Source organism: Canis lupus, chromosome 6 (assembly GCF_003254725.2).
Source record: "Canis lupus dingo isolate Sandy chromosome 6, ASM325472v2, whole genome shotgun sequence".
NCBI classification, from domain to species: Eukaryota; Metazoa; Chordata; class Mammalia; order Carnivora; family Canidae; genus Canis; species Canis lupus.
In genome coordinates this window covers 8855900-8877380 of record NC_064248.1, presented here as the reverse complement: position 1 = coordinate 8877380, position 21481 = coordinate 8855900, and the positions used below count along the sequence as shown (strand labels likewise).

The following is a 21481-nucleotide window of genomic DNA, read 5'->3' as shown; positions in this document are numbered from 1 at the left end:
TCTTTTCGGGGTCGTGGGAGGGGCACTCAGAGTACCATGCACCAGGACTTGGGGCTCCCACCCTCCCCTGGCCATACCTCCCTACCTGAGGTTGAGGTAGGTAAGGGCTGTGAGATTCCCCAAGGCAGGGTTCAGGCATCTCAGGCAATTGTGGTAGAGGCTCAGGCCCTCCAGGGACACCAGCTGGCATGCTGCCTCTGGCACCTCGGGGAACCGGTTCCGGGACAGGTCTAGGGGAAGCAAGTGTCAGGGGAGAGCTGTGGATGAGCCCAACCCTGGACAAGAGGGCCCTGAACTTTCCCAGAGCCAACTGCCCAGCCGTCCACCTCCCCGTCGGACATAAAGAATCAGGCCTATAAACATGAGTTCCCTGGAGAGAATAAAGCTTTCTGCCAAACTGAGTACATTCCAAGCATTACCAGAACAGCAAAGGGACACTCACTGGGCTGGAGAAGCCCAGACTTAGGAGGACAAACCATGACCACCACCTTTGAATACACCAATGAAGGGCTACCCTGGAAAGGGTGACTGGCTTCTAGAACTCGTGGTTCCTGCTGTTCTATGGAGAAGGCTGGTGCTCCAAAGAAAACAGAAAGGTAAGGGGCTAGGAGGCTCGAGATAAGAATATAGTAACCCCGGGGCGAGGCCACTGAGCAAGCTCGTCCCTCTTCCTCTCTCCTCGGGGGCCTTGTCCCCAGCTTCAATCTCTTTTCAACACAGGGGAAAGAAACCAAGGGTCATTAGAGTCTGGCTCTACAGAATAAGTAAAGCTCCTAACACACTGGACAATGGTTCTTCATCAGTCCCTGGGATCAGAAAGCCAGGTCCAAGGGTCTGTGAAGGAACAGACTCCCAAGGACCAAGAGGGGAAAGAGAGCAGCTGACCAAAGCTAGAGGTGGGAGCTGGAATCCTCAAGTCCCTCCCATCAGGATACACCTTCTTTAGGACTGGCCTCCTTCCCACCATAGCCTCACCAGCCCTCCTCTATTTCCTCTCTTACTGACCCAGGCTGAGGCGCTCAGCTCTTTTGCCTGTGTCTTGATGTGGGTGAGGAACAGGGAGGGAGGAAGGGAGGGGAATGCCTATGACCACCACCCCTTATCTCAAGGGGTTACCTGCCACTCCAATGAAAGGAGTCAGGCATGAGGTTTCTGCCAGTCTACGGACTCTAACTGCTTAGAGCTCTTCAAGTCTGGGTTTCTATTTCCTCTCCTCGCCTGCACTGGGAGGAGCCCAGGGCCTGCTGGGGGATGCCCCTGGCAATAGCACTTGGGTGAGCTTCTTAGGCAGCCCTCCCCAGGAAGGGGTGAGCAAAAGCTGATGGGAGGGAAGCTGGGGTATATCCCCCAAGGAAATGAGTCTCATGACAGGAAATGGAGTAGAAACAATCTAGACAAGTTCTGTCTCTGGTGGGCTCTATGTTTAGCAGGGCAGAGGACAGCCTGATGCACCAGGGCTCCTCCTTTCTCCCTCTCTGTTCACAGCCCTGGTGTGCAAAGAGAGGAGATCCACCAAGGGAAATGACCGAGTTCTGAAGAGGGTGAGACAGCCAGATGCAGTCCTCATATGTTTGCCCTCCACCTGCCTGCTCTCCCTACATCTACAAATGTCTGTGTGTATGTGTGCACACGCGCAAGCAGCGCATGCTGTGGATGAAGGGGGCGGAAGACAAGATGGGCTAAGCAGTGGTGGGGGGGGCAAAAGCTAGGAGGGGAAGGGAGCCTGGGCTGGAGGAGGCAGGGCACAGGAGGCACAGGATGTGGTCTGAGAGAGAATGAGCAGCACTTCTCCTTTGCGAGAGCGGCCCCTCCCCACTGTCTCAGGGTTCATCCTACTTTCAGGGGCCCCAAGGAATAAGAGTCCAGGGGATATCTAAGACCTGTGCCATAGGAAATATGCAGGGAAAACAATGGGTCAGAAAAAGCTGGGAAACCAGGAGAGGGCTCAAAAGAATCTGGCAGAGTATTGAAGTGTTCAGTCCAGGTTGGAGGGCAAGTTGGTGTGGAGGGCACAGTATGGGTAACACGGACTGTCACTTCCCTTTTCTGCCCCACACTATAAGCATTCTGCTTGGGGAGAAGGGTCAGAGGAGAATGTTCTCGACAAGAGATATTCCACCATGGCCTACAAGCTGGGCCCAGAAAGGACTCAGGATTTCTGTGTGGAGAGCAGGACAGGGAGAGGTCCCAGAGAAGCTGGAATTTTCCCCGCTTCAGCAGACAAGCACACTCAGGGGAGCTGCCTGCACCCTAAGCCGGAATGCCGGGCGGAGGAGGGTGGGAGGGGGTAGGGGTTGGGAGGGGCCTGGGAGTTCTTGGTACTTTTCCCCAGGAGTCCACTCACAGAGGCAGAGTCCTAAGGAAGTAAAGAATAACATTTGGTCTTTGTCACAAAAACAAGCAAGGGGGAGGGGAAAGGGAACAGACGGGCGAGTGTCACACAGCTGCTGAGGTCAATCTGAAGCTTCGGGGTTAGGCGGCTGGGGGAGACTGAGAGGGAGAGGATTGGCTCCTGGGGCTCACTCATTCCCTGAACTCACTCACTGCATGGCAGGCAAGTGAGTTTACCCAGCAACCCAAGAAAAGCGGAGAGGCTTAAACTGGCCCTCCCCAGAGCAGTGGAGAAAAGAGTGTTTGTGCCCACTTGAGTATTTGCAGGTGAGAAAGCACCTGCTGGAGGAGAAACACATGCAGTCGCAGAGCAGTGTCATCAGGACGCTCACCCAGCCCAAAGTCCCACCCTGGGCTAGGCTGGGGTGGGGCTTCGGGAATGCAGTCCTTCTCCCCACTCCCAATCTCCACCCCCCAGCTGCCAGCCCAAGGTCATAGGTTGTTGCCTCCTGAGCAGCTGAGGTCTGACTCACCTGTCATGGTAGAGTCCCCCACACCCCACGATCAAGAGACACCAGGCAGGAGGTTAACACGATTAGAGGGATCTGTGAGTGGGGGAGTGGAAGGGCAGTGGGGCAGTCTCTAGCTTCCCAGTACTCCTAGCCAGGAGATAAGATTTCCTTCCTTTCAGCGACTGCCTCAAGTCCCTCCCCCTAGGGAAAGCAGAAACTGAATTGGGAATTCTAGGGTCCCTATGAGGTCACAGGCTCCATAGTGACCTCACACAGGCAAGCAGGAGGAGGAGTCTTGGATAAGATAAGATAAGTCAGGGATAATAGGTGGAAGAGCTGGAGGAGAAAAGAGTTAGGGGAGTTGGAAGATCTGCTTCTTTCCCATAGGCCAGCTGGGTGAAGAGTGGAGAGAGCCAGCAACCTTAGGGGGCGGGACGACAAGCACAGTAAACAGAAACACCAGGTTGTTAGGGGCAAACCCTAGGGATGAGGGGGGCCTAAGGCTGCTCGGATCTCGGTGGAACGGGGAGAAAGAATTGGGAGAAGTGGAGGAAGGGAAAGAAGTCATTAGAGGGACTCGTGGGGGCTGCTTTAAGGAACGATCAGAACTAAGGTTGAAGAGGTCATGCAAATAAGCCAACCAGGTGAGGGGCGGGGCCATTCTACAGGTGCGCAGATATGCAAATAAAGAGAAGGAGAAAAGGGGGAATTCTCACAGCGCTCAGCCGGGGCGCTGGGCGTTCGGTGCAAACGAGAAATGCGTTCATTGTCTAGTAGTTCTCAAAGTGAGGAGGGGGAGGTAGTGGGCTTATGCAAATCGGCTGGGTTGAGAACCCCGACGGTCAGGTGAAGGGGCGGGCCAGACTCCAGAGCCCGGTGAGAAACAAGCTGGGGGCGGGTCTATGCAAATGAGGGTCTCGGCCGCGTACGGGGCCGAGCGCACTCACCAGCCTGGGTGATGTCTGACAGGTCGTAGCTGCGGGCCGCGCCCCGGGGGAAGTGCTTCAAGCGCCGGTTAGATAGGTTCAGGGTCCCGGTGGCCACCGCCTCCTCTAGGGCCCGCTCTGCACTGCGGCTCCCGGGCAGACCCGGAGCCCCTGGAACCGAGGTCGTGGCCGCCGCCTCCTCACCCCCGGCGGCGAGTGGGGCCGCTACCGCCGCCGCCATCCGCTCCCGGCGGCTCCCGCTGCCTGACTGACGGGACCGGCCGTCCCTCCTCCCCCCCTCCCCCTCCTTGGAGCCGCCGTAGTCGCTTCAAGGGGGAGGAAACGGGCTCAGGGGCCCGGTGGACCAATCGCGGTCCCGAGACGCGTCGGAAGTGGCTAATCAGAACCCGCCGGGGGCGTGGAGACTCCGGCGCCCGAGTGAGGCGACAGGAGGGAGGGGGCTAGAATGGAGCGCTCGCCAACGGCCGACGCTCCAGGCCGGCCCGCCCCGCGCAGCCGCATCCAATCGCAGCTCTGAGGGCCGGAGATGGAGCCAATCAGGTCTCACCAGGAGACGGGGCCGCCGGCGCTCCAGTTGAAGGGATAGAGGCCGAGAGACCGCAAGCCGGCTCCTGGTTTTCTTCCCACGGAGACCAATCGCAAGCCAGATACAGGCGAGTGACTGTCAAGAAGGCCAATTAGATCCGCCGGAGGGAACCTGGCTCGGCCTCCTCTCTGAGGGACGGCTGGATCAACCAATAGCATGGGCGAGAAGGCGGTCCCTTCGCCTAGAAGGAGGCGGGTGAGCTAGAACTTTGAGATCGAGGTAAAGAATGCCAGCGCTGCGGGCTTTGCCGGCTGGGAACAGTGCAAGGGCTGGAGTGGCGCGTGCGAGCTGGAAATGATAGGGAGCGAGCCCGCTGTGAGGGTGCGAGGGAGGCCGCGGGCGAGGCGACGCCTGAGGCCAGGGGGTCCTCGCAGCCGAAGGGACCCTGGAGGCCTTTCCGGCCGCAGAAGCTGAGACCCTGCGGCGGTGTGCGCCGCCCCGGCGGGCGGGGGACTTCGCGGAGACCGGAGATGCCCAGCTCCGGAGGAAGGGTTACAGGAGACCAGATCCTCCAGAGCTGCCGCCCTGCCGGCCAGCCTGCCCAGAAGAGCGCCCCTGGGCGGGCTTAGTCCTTAAGGGACCGTGCCCTCTAGAAAAGCCGTCCGTTTAACAAACGAGGAAACTGAGGCAGAGGGAAGTTGATGAGTTGGCAAGAGCAAACCGCAAGTTACTGACCTCTTGCTCTAGAAGCCCGGTTTCCCAGGAGCTCCTATGGTGGACTTTTTTCTATTTGCACCTTTTCTTTGCCCCTTGAGCTGAAATGGAGCGGATAAAGGGGACCCAGACACGAGAGGAAGCCGACGATCCTTTTCTGTCTGCCGAGAGAGCTTAGCATCCTCTTAGGTGGCAGAAGGATCCAATACATCGACATAGTCCATTTAATATGGTCAGAGTTGCCTGACCTCAGGCCACTGAAACTTTCTTATAAATCACATCTCAAATGTTGACATTCTTAAACATTTACTGGATGATTAAAATTCTATCCGCGGTGTCTCAAACTAGTTGTTTACTAGTCACCATGAATAAGGGAGTTCAGGTGGTTGACAATTAGCTGGCACAGTAAAATCTGTAATACTTGGCAGCTGAGAGCTGGTTGTCCAGGACTGGATTGCTCTGAGTTCCTGGAAGAGCCGATTACTCCTTGGATTTATTGGTGTAGATCCTTTGGCCCTACCTGGACAGACACATCCCAAACTCCTGCTGTTTCTCATACACGGCACCCCTCCCCCCACCCAAGACTACCTTAAAAGCTTAGACTGTGGGAGATACCCCAGGTTTCAGAGTAATTCTATCCCTTTCTTCCACCTTCATAGGTTGTCCTTCATACATGCATTGATGGCATTGATGTTACTGTCCCAGCAAATCTGCTTTTGGATGTTTTTGGGTTTGTTTTTTTTTTTTTAAGATTTTATTTTTTCGGGAAAAAAAAAAAAGATTTTATTTTTTCGGGAATCCCTGGGTGGCTCAGCGGATTTAGCGCCTTCCTTTGGCCCAGGGCATGATCCTGTAGTCCCAGGATCGAGTCCTACATCAGGCTCCCTGCATAGGGCCTGCTTCTTCCTCTGCTTGTGTCTCTGCCTCTCTCTCTCTCTCTCTCTGTCTCTCATGAATAAAAAATATTTTTTAAAAAAAGATTTTAGGGATCCCTGGGTGGCGCAGCGGTTTGGCGCCTGCCTTTGGCCCAGGGCACGATCCTGGAGACCCGGGATCGAATCCCACATCGGGCTCCCGGTGCATGGAGCCTGCTTCTCCCTCTGACTATGTCTCTGCCTCTCTCTCTCTCTCTGTGACTATCATAAATAAATAAAAATTTAAAAAAAAAAAAGATTTTATTTTTTCATGAGAGACACAGAGAGTAAGAGACCAGGCAGAGGGAGAAGCAGGCTCACTGGGGAGCCCAATTCGGGACTTGATTCCAGGACCCTGGGATCATGCCCTGAGCCGAAGGCAGACGCTTAATCCCTGAGCCACCCAGGCGTCCCTCTGGATGTGTTTTTATAAGACTGAAAGGTTTGTGCTGAATTGTTTCCACTTTCTTCTGATGCATGCTCTCCTCTAAGAGCAGAGTCACCTTTCCCCCCGCACCTGTCAAACTGAGTTTACACTTTTTTTTTTTTTTTTTTTGAGTTTTACTATTGGGCTACAAAATCCCCTGACGGCCCTAGCCTGCTGAGATATGAAGAATTCACCACTGTTTCTCTACAGAACAGAGTTCGTGCTAAAAGGGCCTCAAGTAGAGGAACCTCACAACTAGTCCCCAAAAGGAAAGGCCACATCTACCAGTAGTTCACACTTTCTCCTGTAAAATGCATATCCCATGAGCCACTGGGTGGCTAGAGCTGAGCTAGAATCCAGGAGCTGTGTAAGAGAAAATCTTGGGCCAGGTTGGGGAAATAGGTCACAGTGGCTGGACAGTGAGGTCACAGAGAGGTTTGTCTTCCCAGACTCCATGGGGGAGGGGCCAGGAGGCAGAGGGGCCCCAGAGGTCCCCCAAGCCCAGGCAGGGGACATGGTGTGGGAAAGGCAGCAGGGACGGGGGCCAGGGAGCTGACTACAGGGGGCCAAGGAGCCTGGAGAAATGAGGGCAGGAGCAGGGAGGGGGCAGTCAGGATGGTGAGGAGAAGCCAGAGACGAAAGCTGCAAAAATTCACCGGGCTGTGCAGACGGGAGGAAGGGCTCCGGGTGAGAGGGTAGTGAGCCAAGGGAAGGACAAGAAGATGGCAACCAGAAATCGGGGGAGGGGTTCTTTGGAGCTGGTGGACTAAGGAACACAGCAGAGAGGGGTGACCCATGGACCTAGAGAGAAAGATGGGAGGATTTGTGAGCACAGAGCTGTGAGCCCCCAAGAAAGAAGCTAATGAACGACAGCCTGAGAGAAGGGAGCAAAAGAGGCCTCTCATGGAACCCCTGTGCTCCCCCTTCTCCTTGGGTAGGTGAAGCGGAGCTGCCCTTCCTGTGGCCCAGAGCCTGGGGGTGAAGAGAAGAAGGGGAGAGGGAACCCTATTTCTGTTCAGGTGTTCCCCCCAGAGCTGGTGAGTCCTCTGCAGGGAGGTATTAATAAAGGACAGAGGGCCAGACCACTGAGGGTGATCCCTGCTTCCTTCCTCCTGCCCCTCCAGGTGGAGCATATCATCTCATTCCTCCCAGTCAGAGATGTAGTCGCTCTGGGCCAGACCTGCCACTACTTCCACGAAGTGTGCGATGCTGAGGGCGTGTGGAGACGCATCTGTCGCAGGCTCAGTCCTCGCCTACGAGAGCAGGGTTCTGGGGTCCGGCCCTGGAAGAGAGCTGCCATTCTTAACTGTACACCTCCCCAGAAACTCCTGTTCTCTTTGCCTCTGTCTTACCTTATTCTGGGATCCCCTGTTTCATAGAGATGCCTCAGCATTCCCAGCCAAACTTCCAGGGCCCCTTTCTCTGGAAGAACCACTAGATTCAAACATACACCCTTGAGCGTTACAATCCTCTAGTTCCACCCTCTGATGGACCCCTATTACTAGCATGCCTGACAAACCTCCCTCCATATTCAGACTCTCTTCTAAATCTACCCTGGATACCTCCTCCATTCCCCAAACCTGGTGTTTCTCAACCTTGTCACTGTTGACATTTGGGACCAAAATGTTATTTGGAGTGGGGGGGAGGTGCATCCTGTGCATTGTAGGATGTTCAGCAGCATCCCTAGCCTCCACCCACTAGATACCAGTAGCAAACTTCCCCCAGTTGTGACAACCGGTGTTCCCTGAGGAACAAAATCACCCCAGTTTGCTGAGATATGAAGAATTCCCAGGGAGCCCCTATCCAAGTACTTGATTTCACACACTGGAGATTAGGGGAGATCTAGATCTGATCCAGAGCTAGGAGTTTCTCGGTCATTCTTTTTCACTCCTCCTTCTGCTGCTTTTCTTTTTTCTTTTTTTTTTTTTTAAGATTTTATTTATTCATGAGAGACACAGAGAGAGATAGGCAGAGACACAGACAGAGGGAGAAGCTGGTTCCACACAGGGAGCCCGATGTGGGACTCGATCCTGGGTCTCCAGGATCATGCCCTGGGCTGAAGGCAGGCACTAAACCACTGAGCCACCCAGGGATCCGCTTCTGCTGCTTTTCTATGTATTATTTTCCCCTTGATGTCTCTGATGCAAGGTTGGATTGAGGAAGCACTTAGAAGCATGTGTAGTGCCCTGGGCTGAAGGGGGGAGGAAGGAGCAGAGAACTAATGTTCTGGCATGAGGGTTTATTCAAGATGTCCATCCTATATAGATAGGGGTTTTTTAAAGATAACCTCTGAGCTTTCCAATGTCCTTTAGAAGGGGTTTGTTCCCCAGTCTTGGGCATGGGAGCTGCTAAATACCACTCTACCAGAGAAATCTAGTGTGCCCAAGCTCTGATTCCTCTCCCTTGTGCCATCCTGACCCCTTGAGCCTTCCATCTCTTTCCCTTCTCCAGACACGAAGGGCCTGTATTTCCAGGCATTTGGGGGCCGCCGCCGCTGTCTCAGCAAGAGTGTAGCCCCCCTGCTAGCCCATGGCTACCGCCGCTTCTTGCCCACCAAGGACCATGTCTTCATTCTTGACTATGCGGGGACCCTCTTCTTCCTCAAAAATGCCCTGGTCTCCTCTACCCTTGGCCAGATCCAGTGGAAGCGAGCCTGCCGCTATGTTGTGTTGTGTCGTGGAGCCAAGGATGTGAGTAGCAGAGCCCTGGCAGCTGAGACCCCCACCCCTCCTGCGGGGACCCAGGGCCCACACCAGCCCTGAGGTATTCTCAGGACAGCCGCCCTCCTATCCCAGGAACTGAAAAACAAGTCCTCGTTTCCCAGCCCTGAACCCAAGTACCTCACCCCAGGATTCAATTGACCCAGACTCATTCCTCTCCAAGGCCTAGGTCCCAGACACCTTCATCTCTTCCTACAGTTTGCCTCAGACCCAAGATGTGACACAGTTTACCGTAAATACCTCTATGTATTGGCCACTCGGGAGCAGCCAGGGGTGGTAGGCACAACTGGCAGCCGGGCCTGTGACTGCGTCGAGGTCTACTTGCAGTCCAGTGGGCAGCGGGTCTTTAAGATGACCTTCCACCACTCCATGAGCTTCAAACAGATTGTGCTGGTGGGTCAGGAGACCCAGCGGGCTCTGCTGCTTCTCACAGGTATGGCCTAGAGCAGGGGTTTGCAAATTGCTTTCCACAGATTCCTCAGGACCTGCTGCAGGGGAGGAGGGAGGCCTCTCACATGGGTTTCCCTGTGCCCCCTCATCCTGCTCTCAAACCAAAGAGCTTTGCCTTTTGTCTGTCTTCTAGTCTTAAGATTCTGTGTGTTTCATATGAATAAAGGGCTCTGCTGCAAAAAATAGTTTGGAAATCACTATTCTAGTGAAAGGCCAATTTTTAAAATTATATATATATATATAGAATATAGATTCAATATATATGTGAAAGTTTAAAGTTATCAAGTTTATATATATGTAAATATATACATTTACATTTACATATATACATATATTTAAAGTTTTATATATACACACACACATATAAGGTTTACGTATATATAACGTAATATATATATATATTACGTGTATATATATATATGTATTTTTAAAGTTTTTATTTATTTAAGCAATCTCTATGCCCAATGGGGGGCTCAAACTCACAATCCCAAGATTAAGAATCGCGTGTTCAGGCAGCCGGGGTGGCTCTGCGGTTTAGCGCCACCTTTAGCCCAGGGCGTGATCCTGGAGACCGGGGATCGAGTCCCACGCCGGGCTCCCTGTGTGGAGCCTGCCTCTCCTTCTGCCTCTGTCTCTCTCTGTGTCTCTCATGAATAGATAAAATCTTAAAAAAAAAAAAAAAAATCACATGCTCTTCTGACTGAGCGAGCCTCACATCCTCATCCCCTTTATTGGACTACACTCCCAGGCTTGAGATCCTCTGGGCTTACTAATGCCAGGCAGGGCTCCAAGTGCCCAGCATCATTCCTCTTAATACTCAAGCTGAATTCTGCCAAATCTGACTCTGGGTTTTCTTTCCACTAATCTTTCACACTCAGGGACTTACTTCCCTGATTCATTTCTGGTGGTAAAGGGCTAGCATCTAGGCAACTTGACATCACACTTCTCTTATTTTGCTGCTATCATTTTTCTTCCAACCCCACTCTAGGGCAGTAAATGTTTCCTCCTTATGGCTTAAAGCCTACTGGGAAGTTAATGTGGATATTGGGGGGTCCCCTCCCCCACATAATTGTCTACCTCTCCCCATCTCTCCCAGAGGAAGGAAAGATCTACTCTTTGGTCGTGAATGAAACCCAGCTGGACCAGCCACGCTCCTACACAGTTCAGCTGGCCCTGAGGAAGGTGTCCCGGTGCCTGCCTCACCTTCGAGTGGCCTGCATGGCTTCCAACCAGAGCAGTACTCTCTACATCACGGGTAAGAACCACCTTCCTGCTTCTCCAGACCCTAGTTTTACACAGGCCTTCAAGATATGAATACCTCCCCCCACTAATACTTAGTCCAGCTCTGTGGTGGACCCTTTCGGGCATCCTAGTGAAAAGATGAGTTTAGGTTCCCAGACATCATAGCTGGTACATTTCTAGTGGGTGTGAGACTCCCCAGATCTTGCAACTTTCATCCCAGGTAGGGCCTTATCCCTAGGAAATGGGTGCCCAAAGCTGCTGAGCTGAGGGCTCCTGACCCCCCAGACCAGGGAGGAGTGTATTTTGAGGTGCATACCCCAGGGGTGTATCGTGATCTCTTTGGGACCCTTCAAGCCTTTGACCCCCTGGACCAGCAGATGCCGCTTGCTCTTTCACTGCCTGCCAAGGTAGGATGCTGGAGGGATGGGGCAGACGAGGGGGTGGGCAGGGGGTGTGGTGTAGGGTTTAAAAGGTACCAGAAGCCTGAAATATGAGCAGAAATCAAATGATTGATCAGGGAAGGACAGGGGACCCAGAGAGAGAGGGGGCGGGGGTGAGGCAGTGGGCAAGGCCAAAAGAAGTCAGGTGGGAATAGCAGGCTAGTGGTTGGGAGATTCTGGAGCTCAGAGTTACTCTGAGGGAACTGAATGCCCACCCTCTCTTTCTGTCTTCCTTTCTAGATCTTATTTTGTGCTCTTGGCTATAATCACCTTGGCCTGGTGGATGAATTTGGCCGAATCTTTATGCAGGGAAATAACAGATATGGGCAGCTGGGAACAGGGGACAAAATGGACCGAGGGGAACCCACACAGGTGAGCCTGTTTCTCAGTAACTCTCATCCTAGCCCCCTTCCTTCAATTCCCTAAACCTCACACCTCTCCACTTCTCCACTCTCTTTGGAATCCACTTCTTACTCCCTGGGGAAGTTAAGCCAACCAGTACATAATGCCTGGGATACTGGTGCGTGTCTTTCCCAGGGTTGGCAGTGTGAGATCTGTTCTGTACGGTGCTTGCTGTGAGTGCAGTAGGAATGTAGTGAGGCAGGGAGACCCAGGGTGGGCTGGTATGACCAGAAGAGGTAAGATGTGATCAGGGCCTAGTGGCTAAGGTCGGATTCGGGTGGGTACGAAGAGAGGCATTCTGTATAATGGAGACGACAGTGCAGCTTGCACATACCTAAAGCAGAGAGGGTGTTTTGGAAATTGGTAGATATGAGGTGGTACAGGTGGGTGTGAGCCTAGAGAGGCAGAAGTTTGGGAAAGTCACAGGGGGTTCTGGAGCAGGAGAAGGCAACCCCCAGGGTGACTGAGAACAGGAGGCCACTGAATGAGAAGCCCACTGGGAAACTGGGGAGCTATGGCAGCACTTGAGACCAGAGCCTGAGGTGGTGAGAATACAAAAGAATGGATACTGGAGATGTTTTGAAAAGAAATGAACAGGCCCTAGAAACTGATGAGATGTGAGGAAAGGCCCGGAGGACAAAAGCGGCTCTGGCACAAGACCACTTGAAGAAAGATGGCATCACTACAAATAAAGGAATGGATGCTGGCTTGAGGAAAGAGGAAGAGTGTGAATTTAGACTTTTTTTTTTTAAGATTTTATTTATTTATTCATGAGAGACAGAGAGAGAGAGAGAGAGAGGCAGAGACACAGGCAGAGGGAGAAAGCAGGCTCCACACAGGAAGACCGACGTGGGACTAACCCCAGGACTCCAGGATCACACCCTGGACTGAAGGCGGCGCTAAACCGCTGAGCCACCTGGGATGCCCCAATTTGGACTTTTTCGAAAGTGGCAGTGTCTCTCTGACATTAGATTCCATGTTGGAAGAAGGTCAAAACAGACAGAAGTAGGGATAGGGAAGCAAACTCTGGGCAGGAACAGATGTTGTAGGCAGAGGGCCAGAAAAGGCTGTCTCTGAGACAGGAGGGGTACACCCTCAAATGCCAAATCCCAGAAGCCCTGGGTGCAGGGAGATCCAAACAGGAGGGCGTCATTAACGGTGACAGGTAATGCAGGAATATACTTACTGACACAGAAAGATGGTCAGGCCACATTATGTTTTACATAATATAACCCCATTTGTGTTTACAAATATGCAATTTATACACATATATACACACATAAGCAGCAGTGAAGAAGACTATCCAGCAAGATGTTCATTATAGGTGGTGATTTTTTTTTTTTTAAGTAGACTCCACACCCAACATGGAGCCCAAGGTGTGGCTTGAGCCCATAACCCTGAGATCAAGACCTGAGCCAATATCAAGAGTTAGGTGCTTGGGGCACCTACGTGGCTCGGCTGGTTAAGTGTTCCACTCTTGATTTCTGCTTGGGTCATGATCTCAGCTCCTGGGACCGAGCCCCTAGATGGGCTCCTCACTCGGTCGGAGTCAGCTTGGGATTCTCCCTCCCTCTCCCTCTGCTCCTCCCTCTGTTTTCTATCTCTCTCTCTCAAATAAATAAAAAACAAATCTAAAAAAAAGAGAGTCAGACGCTTAACCAACTGAACCACCCAGGCGCCCCTTCCCAGTAATTTTTAAATTCGTCTTTGCTCATCACATTTTATAATTTTTCTATAATGACCATAAATTACTTACCTGTGGTCTTCAAAATTAAAGGCCTCATAATCTCAGGAGGAAGTGTGCAGCAGAGGCCCCAGGATTTGGCAGCTGGGAGGTCAAGTGCATCTGGAGAGAACATGTCAGTAGCATAGTGAGGAGAGAAGACAGATCACAAGAAAGTGCAGGAAACATTGGCTGTGGTGAGAACAAGAATGTGGTCGACCTCAGACTGATCATGTAACTAGTTCTGCTGCTTAGAGACAGAGGTCAGAAGCAGCAGGAATCAGGTGGAAATGTTGTTTTTCAAAATAGGGTAGCCCATTGGAAAGACAGGGATAGGACAAGTTGAAAATGCCGGAGAGAAGGCAGCCCGGGGGTGGCTCAGCGGTTTAGCGCCACCTTCGGCCCGGGTTATGATCCTGGAGACCTGGGATTGAGTCCCACGTCTGGCTCCCTACGTGGAGCCTGCTTCTCCCTCCTCCTGTGCCTCTTTGTGTGTGTGTGTGTGTCTTTCATGATTAAATAAATAAAATCTTAAAAAAAAGAAAAGAAGAAGAAGAAGAAAATGCCAGAGAGAGAAGGGAAGAGTGAGTGGGAGGAAAGTCCTTCCTGGGGCTAACCTGGAATTGCACAGGGAGGGAGGGAGTCTTGAAACTTTGGGAAAAGAGGAAGGATAGTCCTCCTCCTGGGACTGGAAGGCAGAATGAGAGACTAGACTGGCACAGTCCTGGGGTGACAGTGAGGGAGCAAATGGTAGTTCCTACGCTCAGTCATGTAGCCTCTTTTCTGGAAAGCAAAGATGCAGAGGCTACGGAAGTGCAGAGTCTGCCTGAGACTGCAAGAGAACCAAGGAGAGATTGCTGCTGGTCTACCTCCTAGCTGGGCAGGAGTGGGGGTGGGCATGGGGGGGTATGAGTCCTTTGTTTTCCTGTCCTAGTTACCCTAGATTCTTCCTAAGCCTTCCTGCCCTAGCTGGGGCCCACATCCTTGGCATTCCCACCTTAGGCATCCTGGTCTTGTGTCCTCAGGTACATTATCTGCAACGCCCCATTACCCTGTGGTGTGGCCTCAACCACTCCCTGGTGCTGAGCCAGGGCTCAGACTTCAGCAAGGAGCTTCTGGGCTGCGGCTGTGGGGCTGGAGGCCGCCTCCCTGGCTGGCCTAAGGGGAGTGCCTCCTTCGTGAAGCTCCACGTCAAGGTCAGAGCATTGTCACACAAGCAGGCCACCAGGGAGGGCAGGAGCAGTAGAGCCAGGTGGCACCTAGGAGCATAACTGGGGCTCCTACAGGAATCCAGGGTGGGGGCATCTCCCCAGCACAATCTACCTCCCTTCCCTGCCACAAACCATGACTCCTGGCTCTCTCCCTTAGCAGACCCTGCTGGCCCTCTCTGACCTCACACAACCTTGGGACTCAGCCAGCCCTAGCTCACTTGCTGGCTCAGGGCTGGTCTCAGAGGGAGGAACACAACAGCTGGGGCTTCCTGGGAGCCCCTCAGGAAAGGCCCAACTCAGCCACACCCCTTCTCTCCTCCAAGGTCCCTTTGTGTGCCTGTTCCCTCTGCTCTACCAGAGAGTGCCTCTACATGCTGTCCAGCCATGACATCGAGCACCACCCCACCTATAGGGACCTACCAGCCAGCAGGGTGGTGGGGACCCCCGAGCCCAGCCTGGGAGCCGGAGCATCCCAAGACGCAGGGGGGGCGGCCCAAGCCTGTGAGGAGTACCTCAGCCAGATCCACAGTTGCCCCACCTTGCAGGATCGCATGGAAAAGATGAAGGAGATCGTAGGCTGGATGCCCTTGATGGCTGCACAGAAGGATTTCTTTTGGGAGGCCTTGGACATGCTGCAGAGGGCTGCTGCAGGCGTTGGCCCAGGCCTCCCAACCCCAGAGAGCTGACCACCCCCTCTCCTAGTCTCACCCCTGGAGGGAGAGTCTGGCCCTGGGCCAGGAGCTAAGGAGAAATGGGGTGGTAGCAATAAACACTGTATGTGCACAAGGGGTGGGGGGTGTGCGGGGATTGCTAGACATGCCAGGGTGGAGAGGGAACTGTTTTGTAAAATGTTCAGGGGGCTGCCCAGGAGGAGCCCCCAATCTGACTATCATGGACAAGAGATTTGATGGACAAATAGAATAAAAGGCTGAAGTGAGGCCCGGTTTGGAGCCCTGGGGCCTGGGAGGAAAATGGGGCAGGGGATGGGGACCGGGTGGCTCAGGGGGCAGTGGAGGCCCAGGCATGGGGGCGGGGGGTGCAGGCAGAGCAGAAGTGTCTCAGGCATTCAGGTGCTACAGAACTGACCACCTGAATCTTTCAGCCTGCTCTCCCCTCCCATTCCCAAGACCAGCCCAGGCTCCTGGACTTGGAAGTCTAAGCCCCACCTTCTGGAACAATGAAACCAACATATGCTACTCTATCTTCCTCGGATCCTCTATCTGACTTCCATCCTGGGGAGGCCACTTGCCTCGGACTTCACAGAGCTTCCTACCCGTTTCCCTTGGTCCCTGTGAAGTCAGCCCCCGCTTCCCCTCTACCGCCAGGTCCAGTCTCACATTTTGTCCCTTTCCCTCACTTTCTGCTCCATCCTCTTCCTCAGAAGGGGGATGCTCCCTTTACCATCTGCCCCGCCCCTAGCCCCTCCCATACCTCCAAATATTCGGGAGAGAAAATGGCTGAGCAGGAAAAATTCTCTCCTTGGCCTAGTCTGGCCCAGGGATGGAGAGAAGATAGTAGAAATTTGAAGTGGAAAATTAGCTGGAGCAAGGGGAGGTCAGGAAGGGGTAAGTGACTAGATGTAGGGGTCTAGGGAAGGGGGAGGCACAGGGATGGCTGGGAGGAAGGACCAGATGCTCAGGCACTGGGCAGAGTGGGGTCCAGGTGACAGGACTTGATGCCTGCATTGTGGCTGAGGGCTCATGCTCCTTCTGCCCTTCACTGCTCCACCCCCTACTTAGGTCAATATTTATGTGTCCTGGACCTAGAGAGGCCCCTGGACTCACTACCGTCCCAACTAAACTCTCCCTGTCCCGCCTTCCCCACCGCCCGCCCCGCTGGCCAGTCCCCACGCCCACACACCCGAGGCTGCCTCATCTGGCACTGATTATCTCCGCTGCTGCCGCTGCTGCTGCTAAACTCAGCTGCTGCCTCTGCCTCAAGGACCCCGGCGCCTCTCCCCCCGGCCATGCTGCCTGCTGCCACAGCCTCCCTCTTGGGGCCCCTCCTCACTGCCTGGGCCCTGCTGCCTTTCACCCAGGGCCAGACCCCCAACTATACCAGGTAGGTCTCTTGGCACCTTCCAGATAGCTTGAGTGAGCTTCAAAAACCCCTGATTCCTGGGGGTTTTGCCTGTGGAGCCCATGGATTCTTTCACTAATGCACCACCCCCCAGATCTCCTATAGCCCCAACTCTTCCCTGGTCCCCATGTTCTCCCTCCCTACCTGCAAGACTACTATTTCCTGTGGGTCACCAGTGCCCCCCATTCCTCCACCCTTTGTCCCTCATCTTCTAAGTCTTCCCATCCACCCAGACCCTTGCCCACCCCTCACCCCCCACCCCTATGGAACCTGAGAGCACCAAGACCTTGAACTTGCCTGGTAGCTGGACATCTGGATTCCAGGAGAGAATGAGAGGTGGGGGGGCTGAGAGGGGGGAGCGAGGGGGAGACTTGGGAGTCAGATACTCAAGTAGTTGAGAGCAGGGCAAAGGTTGGGAGCTGGGGAAATCTGGTCTCCAGGTTCAACATGAGGGCCATTGCTGCTGCTGCTCCTCATCTCTCCGCCCCCTCCCCCCCCATGGCTTCGTGGCTGTGTCCACATCTGGAAGTAGTTAGGCGGCTCCTGTCCCCGACTGCCAGGCAGGGCGAGGGGGGAGAGTGAGGAACAGCCCGAGGAGGATTCCGGGAATTCCTATTGGGGTGGGGGTGGGGACTGGGGGGTGTTGGAGAGACAGCCAAGTTGCTGGCCCCACTTGTTCCTAATCCTTTCAATCCCGGCATGGCTGGCTGAGGCTGCCCCAGATTCCCTAGGCCTCCATCCCCCTGGCTTCCCTCCCTGCCCCCCCCACCCTCCGTCCCTATCCTTCCCAAGCTCTCTTCCACTCATGGCTGATGCCTCTTCTGATCTCCAGACCTGTGTTCCTGTGTGGAGGGGATGTGACCGGGGAGTCAGGTTACGTGGCAAGTGAGGGTTTCCCCAACCTGTACCCCCCCAATAAGGAGTGCATCTGGACAATAACGGTGAGAAGTTCCTTCCTATCACTACCCCCTTGTTGTAGTCTCCCAGGCCCAACTAAGGGCACCTCAGTCTGCCGGCCCCCTGCTCCCACCACCTCCCATCCCTGAACCACCAAGCCTTATCCCCTCTGTCACTGAGGCAGCAGTGCCCATAATAACACGGGGCAAAGCGTCCTCACACCTTACTTAAGGTCTGCTTCTCCACTTCCAGCTTCATTCCCAGTCCTCCAATCTCTCCAGGACCTCAGGTCTTGTCCCGTGCACAAGCCAAAAGCTGCTGCAGAGCCCAGGTCCTCTGCTCTGCACGCTGATGGGGTCCCTTTCTGTTCAGGCCCAGTATCTGTATGAAATGCTTGGGGAAGGACAGGTACCCTCTGCCTGGGTTGTGTGTGGCCTGACTTTGCAGGTCCTCTTCCCTGTCCCCGCCTTCAGGTCCCTGAGGGCCAGACTGTGTCCCTTTCCTTCCGAGTCTTTGATTTGGAGCTGCACCCCGCCTGCCGTTATGATGCTCTGGAGGTCTTTGCCGGGTCTGGAACCTCGGGCCAGCGGCTTGGACGCTTCTGCGGGACCTTCCGGCCTGCGCCCTTAGTCGCCCCCGGCAACCAGGTGACCCTGAGGATGACGGCGGACGAGGGCACGGGAGGACGAGGCTTCCTGCTCTGGTACAGCGGGCGGGCCACCTCAGGCACTGGTGAGACCTCACTCGCCTCCGCCTCCCCCTCTCCTGGCCCCGCCCCCGGCGCAGGCCCCGCCCCCAGCCTTAACCTCCACCCCCAGCCGAACCCCAAGCCCGAGAGCCTAGGGCCCCCATTACCTCCCTTACCCTTTTTCCTCACTAACTGCCCCTTCAGTCCCTCCTCCTCGTCTTCTCTCCCCCCTCCCGCTCCCGCCCACCCCCTCTTCCAGGCCCCCCCCCAGGCGCGAGGCGGAAATGGGTCACCGACCCGCGGGTGGAATGGGCGGCCTGGGGTTACTGGGACGGTGAGTAACAGCCCGCCCCCGTCCGCAATCGGGCTCCCTCAGACGGGCGCGAGGAGGCATTCGGGCTGGGGGATTAGGTACCCCCGACCCGGAGCCCCCTACACCCAGCCCGGGGCTCCCGATTGCGGTCCCATCACCCCCTCCTGGCGGTAGAGGTCTCCCCTAAATGTTTAAGGCAGGGACCTCCCCAAAGAGGCTTCTGGGGCTGTGCCCCAATTTGAGGGCACCCTCACAACGTGAGGACTCCCCAACCTGCAAGAGGGACTTCTCCGCCGGACCGGGGAGATGGGATCTCCCAGGGGAAGAGGAGCGGTGTGGCCGCGGGTCAGGGGGAGGGGCGAGAGGGAGCGTGTCCTGCCAATGCCTCCTCCCCCTTCCAGCGCCCACCTGGGCGCCGGGCGGTCCGAGACTCCCCTGAGCCCTGCTTCTCCAAGCCCCCTATCTGCTAACCAACTCCCTCTTCCGTACCCCTCTTCTCGTCCGCTCACGCTGAGACCCAGACATCCGAGCTTCCAGCACAGGCTTCCAGCCTAGCGCTCTCCTCGAGCTGACCGAGGGTCTCCACCGCCTCCCACCCCCACACCTCTCTCCCCTCCCCAGAGCACCAATTTTGCGGGGGGCGGCTGGAGAAGGCCCAGGGAACCCTGACCACGCCCAACTGGCCCGAGTCCGATTACCCCCCGGGCATCAGCTGTTCCTGGCACATCATCGCGCCCCCGGACCAGGTACCGAGCCCCTGCCCGGGCCGCCCTCGGGGACCCGGGCGGCGTCCTGCAGCATGCAGCCAGCAAAGATTTATTGACCATCTGCTATGTCCCGATCACTGAGCTCACGGTGGTGGGGTGCGAAAACAGACCCAGAACTGCTCGCGCTCAAACAAAAAAATGTAAAATAACACCTGTGACGAGTCTTACGAGAGCGAGGTACACGATGCTGATACATAAACGGTGTTTTGTGTGTGTAAGTGGCGGCAGTGGAGGTGGATGCTGGGTCTGTTCCTTGAGCGTGAGCCTGGACTAGACCTTGCCGACGAAGGCAGACGCCACGGAAGGGTTCCCTTGGTGTGTGACCCTCCGAGCGCTGGTGTGACTGCTTTAAGAAGGGAGCTCCAGGGGACGCGGGAGGGGAGAGAGAGATTGCCGCGAGCTTCCGGGCTCCAGGAGGAGGCAAGAGGTGCAGAGCTTCCGCGCCCTCGAGCCGCCGGGGGTACCGCCGCGCAGCCTCCTCTCTCCCCGCCGACAGGTGATCTCGCTGACCTTCGGGAAGTTTGACCTGGAGCCCGACACCTACTGCCGCTACGACTCGGTCAGCGTGTTCAACGGAGCCGTGAGCGATGACGCCAAGAGGCTGGGAAAGTTCTGCGGCGACACCGCCCCGGGGTGAGGGGGCGGGACCCGGGTGGTTGGCGGGGAGGGGTCTCCACCTCCCCAGGAAAGGGAGTGGGGCTGAGAGACCTGGCTTAGATGAAGAGGTGAACACCTGCACCGGGGACCCCCAAAATGGGCGGAGCTAGTAGGGGACCAGGCAGAAGACCCGGTTTGGCCCCGGGACGGGTCCACGGAGGGAGAGGCGAGTAGGTCCCGCGTAGTCAGGTAGCTGGTTAAGGCTAACCCAGGGCAGAGGTTACAAAGGCCCGCCTGACGCTTCCCACGGTGCCCGCCACCCGCAGTCCCATCTCCTCTGAAGGGAATGAGCTCCTCGTCCAGTTCGTCTCTGACCTCAGTGTCACGGCCGATGGCTTCTCCGCCTCCTACAAGACCCTGCCACGAGGTGCCGCTGCCGAAGGGCAGGCCCGGAGCCCCGGGGAGGATGCCCGGTCAGGAGCCTCGCTCCCCAAGCCCGGACCCCCACCTGTGGAGAAGCCAAAGGCCTCATCGGAGGCTCAAGCAACTCCGGAAGCTCCCAGTGAGTCTGGGAAGGGGGAGGAAGGGACATAGACTGAAAGGAGCCATTCCAAAGACCTCCCTTCTGAACTCATTCATTTATGCACACATTTATGCTCTGGTGCCTCCTCTGTACGTACTCAGGTCTGGTACTGGGTGTGGGGTCTAGCACTGGATAGAGCTCTGAATGAACTAAAATTAATGAGACCTTTAGGAGGAAAGGGGTCCTTCCTACCTGCCCATTGGGTCCCCCTCCACAAACAGCACCCCCCTCCTTCCTAGATGTGCCCAATGTGTCCTGCCCAAAGCAGTGCCGAAGGACAGGCACCTTGCAGAGCAACTTCTGTTCCAGCAGCCTGGGTAAGAAGCCCCATCTGCCAGCTTTGCTCCTCCAGCAGCGCTAATCCCACTCCTGTCCCCAAAGTCCCCCCTCCTGGCTCCAGCCCTGACCTGGCCTCTGTCTCCTCAATTCTCACCCCCACTCTCCCACAGTGGTGACCGCGACAGTGAAGTCCATGGTTCGAGGCCCAGGGGAGGGCCTCACTGTCACTGTCAGTCTCATTGGTGCTTACAAAACCGGAGGCCTGGACCTGCCTTCTCCAATCACTGACACCCCCCTGAAGTTCTATGTGCCTTGCAAGCAGTGCCCTCCCATGAAGAAAGGTAACAGATGTGGGAAAATGGGGAGGAGGACTTAGCCTCATGAAAATGATAGAATCTGAAGGACTCTGACGGGGAGGTACATCTACAAGGTCACAATAATGCACTCTCAATACCTCCCTTCCCTCCCCTCCCCCAGGAGCCAGTTATCTGATGATGGGCCAAGTGGAAGAGAACAGAGGTCCTATCCTTCCTGCAGAGAGCTTCGTGGTTCTCTACCGGCCCAACCAGGACCAGATCCTCACCAACCTCAGCAAGCGGAAGTGCCCCTCCCAGCCTGGAAGGGCTGCTGGGTCCCAGGCCTGAAACCCAGGCTACCTTCCTAGCCTAGAGCCCTAGGGACTCCTTTCTTATCCAAATAAATGTTTCTTGACTGAGGAA

General features: G+C 55.3%; 3 protein-coding genes and 1 long non-coding RNA gene across 17 annotated transcripts in view; 2 read left to right on the top strand and 2 right to left on the bottom strand.

Annotated features, from left to right (window-relative positions):
* Positions 1 to 4198, bottom strand: part of LRCH4 (leucine rich repeats and calponin homology domain containing 4) — an 11400-nt gene extending 7202 nt beyond the window's left edge. For 2 of the 6 annotated variants that reach the window (XM_025426003.3, XM_025426002.3), the window contains exons 1-2: positions 3791 to 4195; positions 86 to 230 (exon numbers count right to left, since the gene is read on the bottom strand). In XM_025426003.3, coding sequence (XP_025281788.3) covers positions 86 to 230; positions 3791 to 4010 — 365 coding nt within the window. In that variant the 5' untranslated portion in view covers positions 4011 to 4195. Of the gene's footprint in view, positions 1 to 77; positions 231 to 2864; positions 3058 to 3790 lie in introns of those variants that run through there. The other 4 variants (XM_035717725.2, XM_025426008.3, XM_025426009.3 and 1 more) reach the window with 4 other exon arrangements.
* On the top strand, positions 3639 to 15497 carry FBXO24 (F-box protein 24). 8 transcript variants are annotated; one of them, XM_049111109.1, is made up of 10 exons: positions 3639 to 3719; positions 7310 to 7408; positions 7496 to 7679; positions 8823 to 9061; positions 9290 to 9524; positions 10638 to 10796; positions 11069 to 11190; positions 11464 to 11595; positions 14374 to 14544; positions 14883 to 15497. In XM_049111109.1, exons 1-10 carry the CDS (start codon positions 3654 to 3656, stop codon positions 15243 to 15245), a joined length of 1770 nt encoding a protein of 589 aa, XP_048967066.1. In that variant the 5' UTR covers positions 3639 to 3653; the 3' UTR covers positions 15246 to 15497. The 8 variants fall into 8 exon arrangements, with proteins under 8 accessions (XP_048967066.1, XP_025281796.3, XP_048967071.1 ...); XM_025426011.3 differs by lacking the exon at positions 3639 to 3719 and adding an exon at positions 4228 to 4571; XM_049111111.1 differs by lacking the exon at positions 3639 to 3719 and adding an exon at positions 6845 to 7058 and having other exon boundaries at positions 11138 to 11190.
* Positions 9962 to 18024, bottom strand: LOC118355002 (uncharacterized). The gene is made up of 3 exons (XR_004816578.2): positions 17758 to 18024; positions 13382 to 13471; positions 9962 to 10205 (listed from the first exon to the last, which is right to left on the bottom strand). It is a non-coding gene; the product is annotated as an uncharacterized LOC118355002 (long non-coding RNA).
* PCOLCE (procollagen C-endopeptidase enhancer) lies at positions 15603 to 21481 on the top strand. 2 transcript variants are annotated; one of them, XM_035717727.2, is made up of 10 exons: positions 15603 to 16620; positions 17471 to 17579; positions 18009 to 18267; positions 18483 to 18557; positions 19158 to 19282; positions 19800 to 19936; positions 20227 to 20462; positions 20723 to 20800; positions 20933 to 21103; positions 21240 to 21481. In XM_035717727.2, exons 1-10 carry the CDS (start codon positions 16526 to 16528, stop codon positions 21404 to 21406), a joined length of 1452 nt encoding a protein of 483 aa, XP_035573620.1. In that variant the 5' UTR covers positions 15603 to 16525; the 3' UTR covers positions 21407 to 21481. The 2 variants fall into 2 exon arrangements, with proteins under 2 accessions (XP_035573620.1, XP_025281803.1); XM_025426018.3 differs by lacking the exon at positions 18483 to 18557 and having other exon boundaries at positions 15607 to 16620.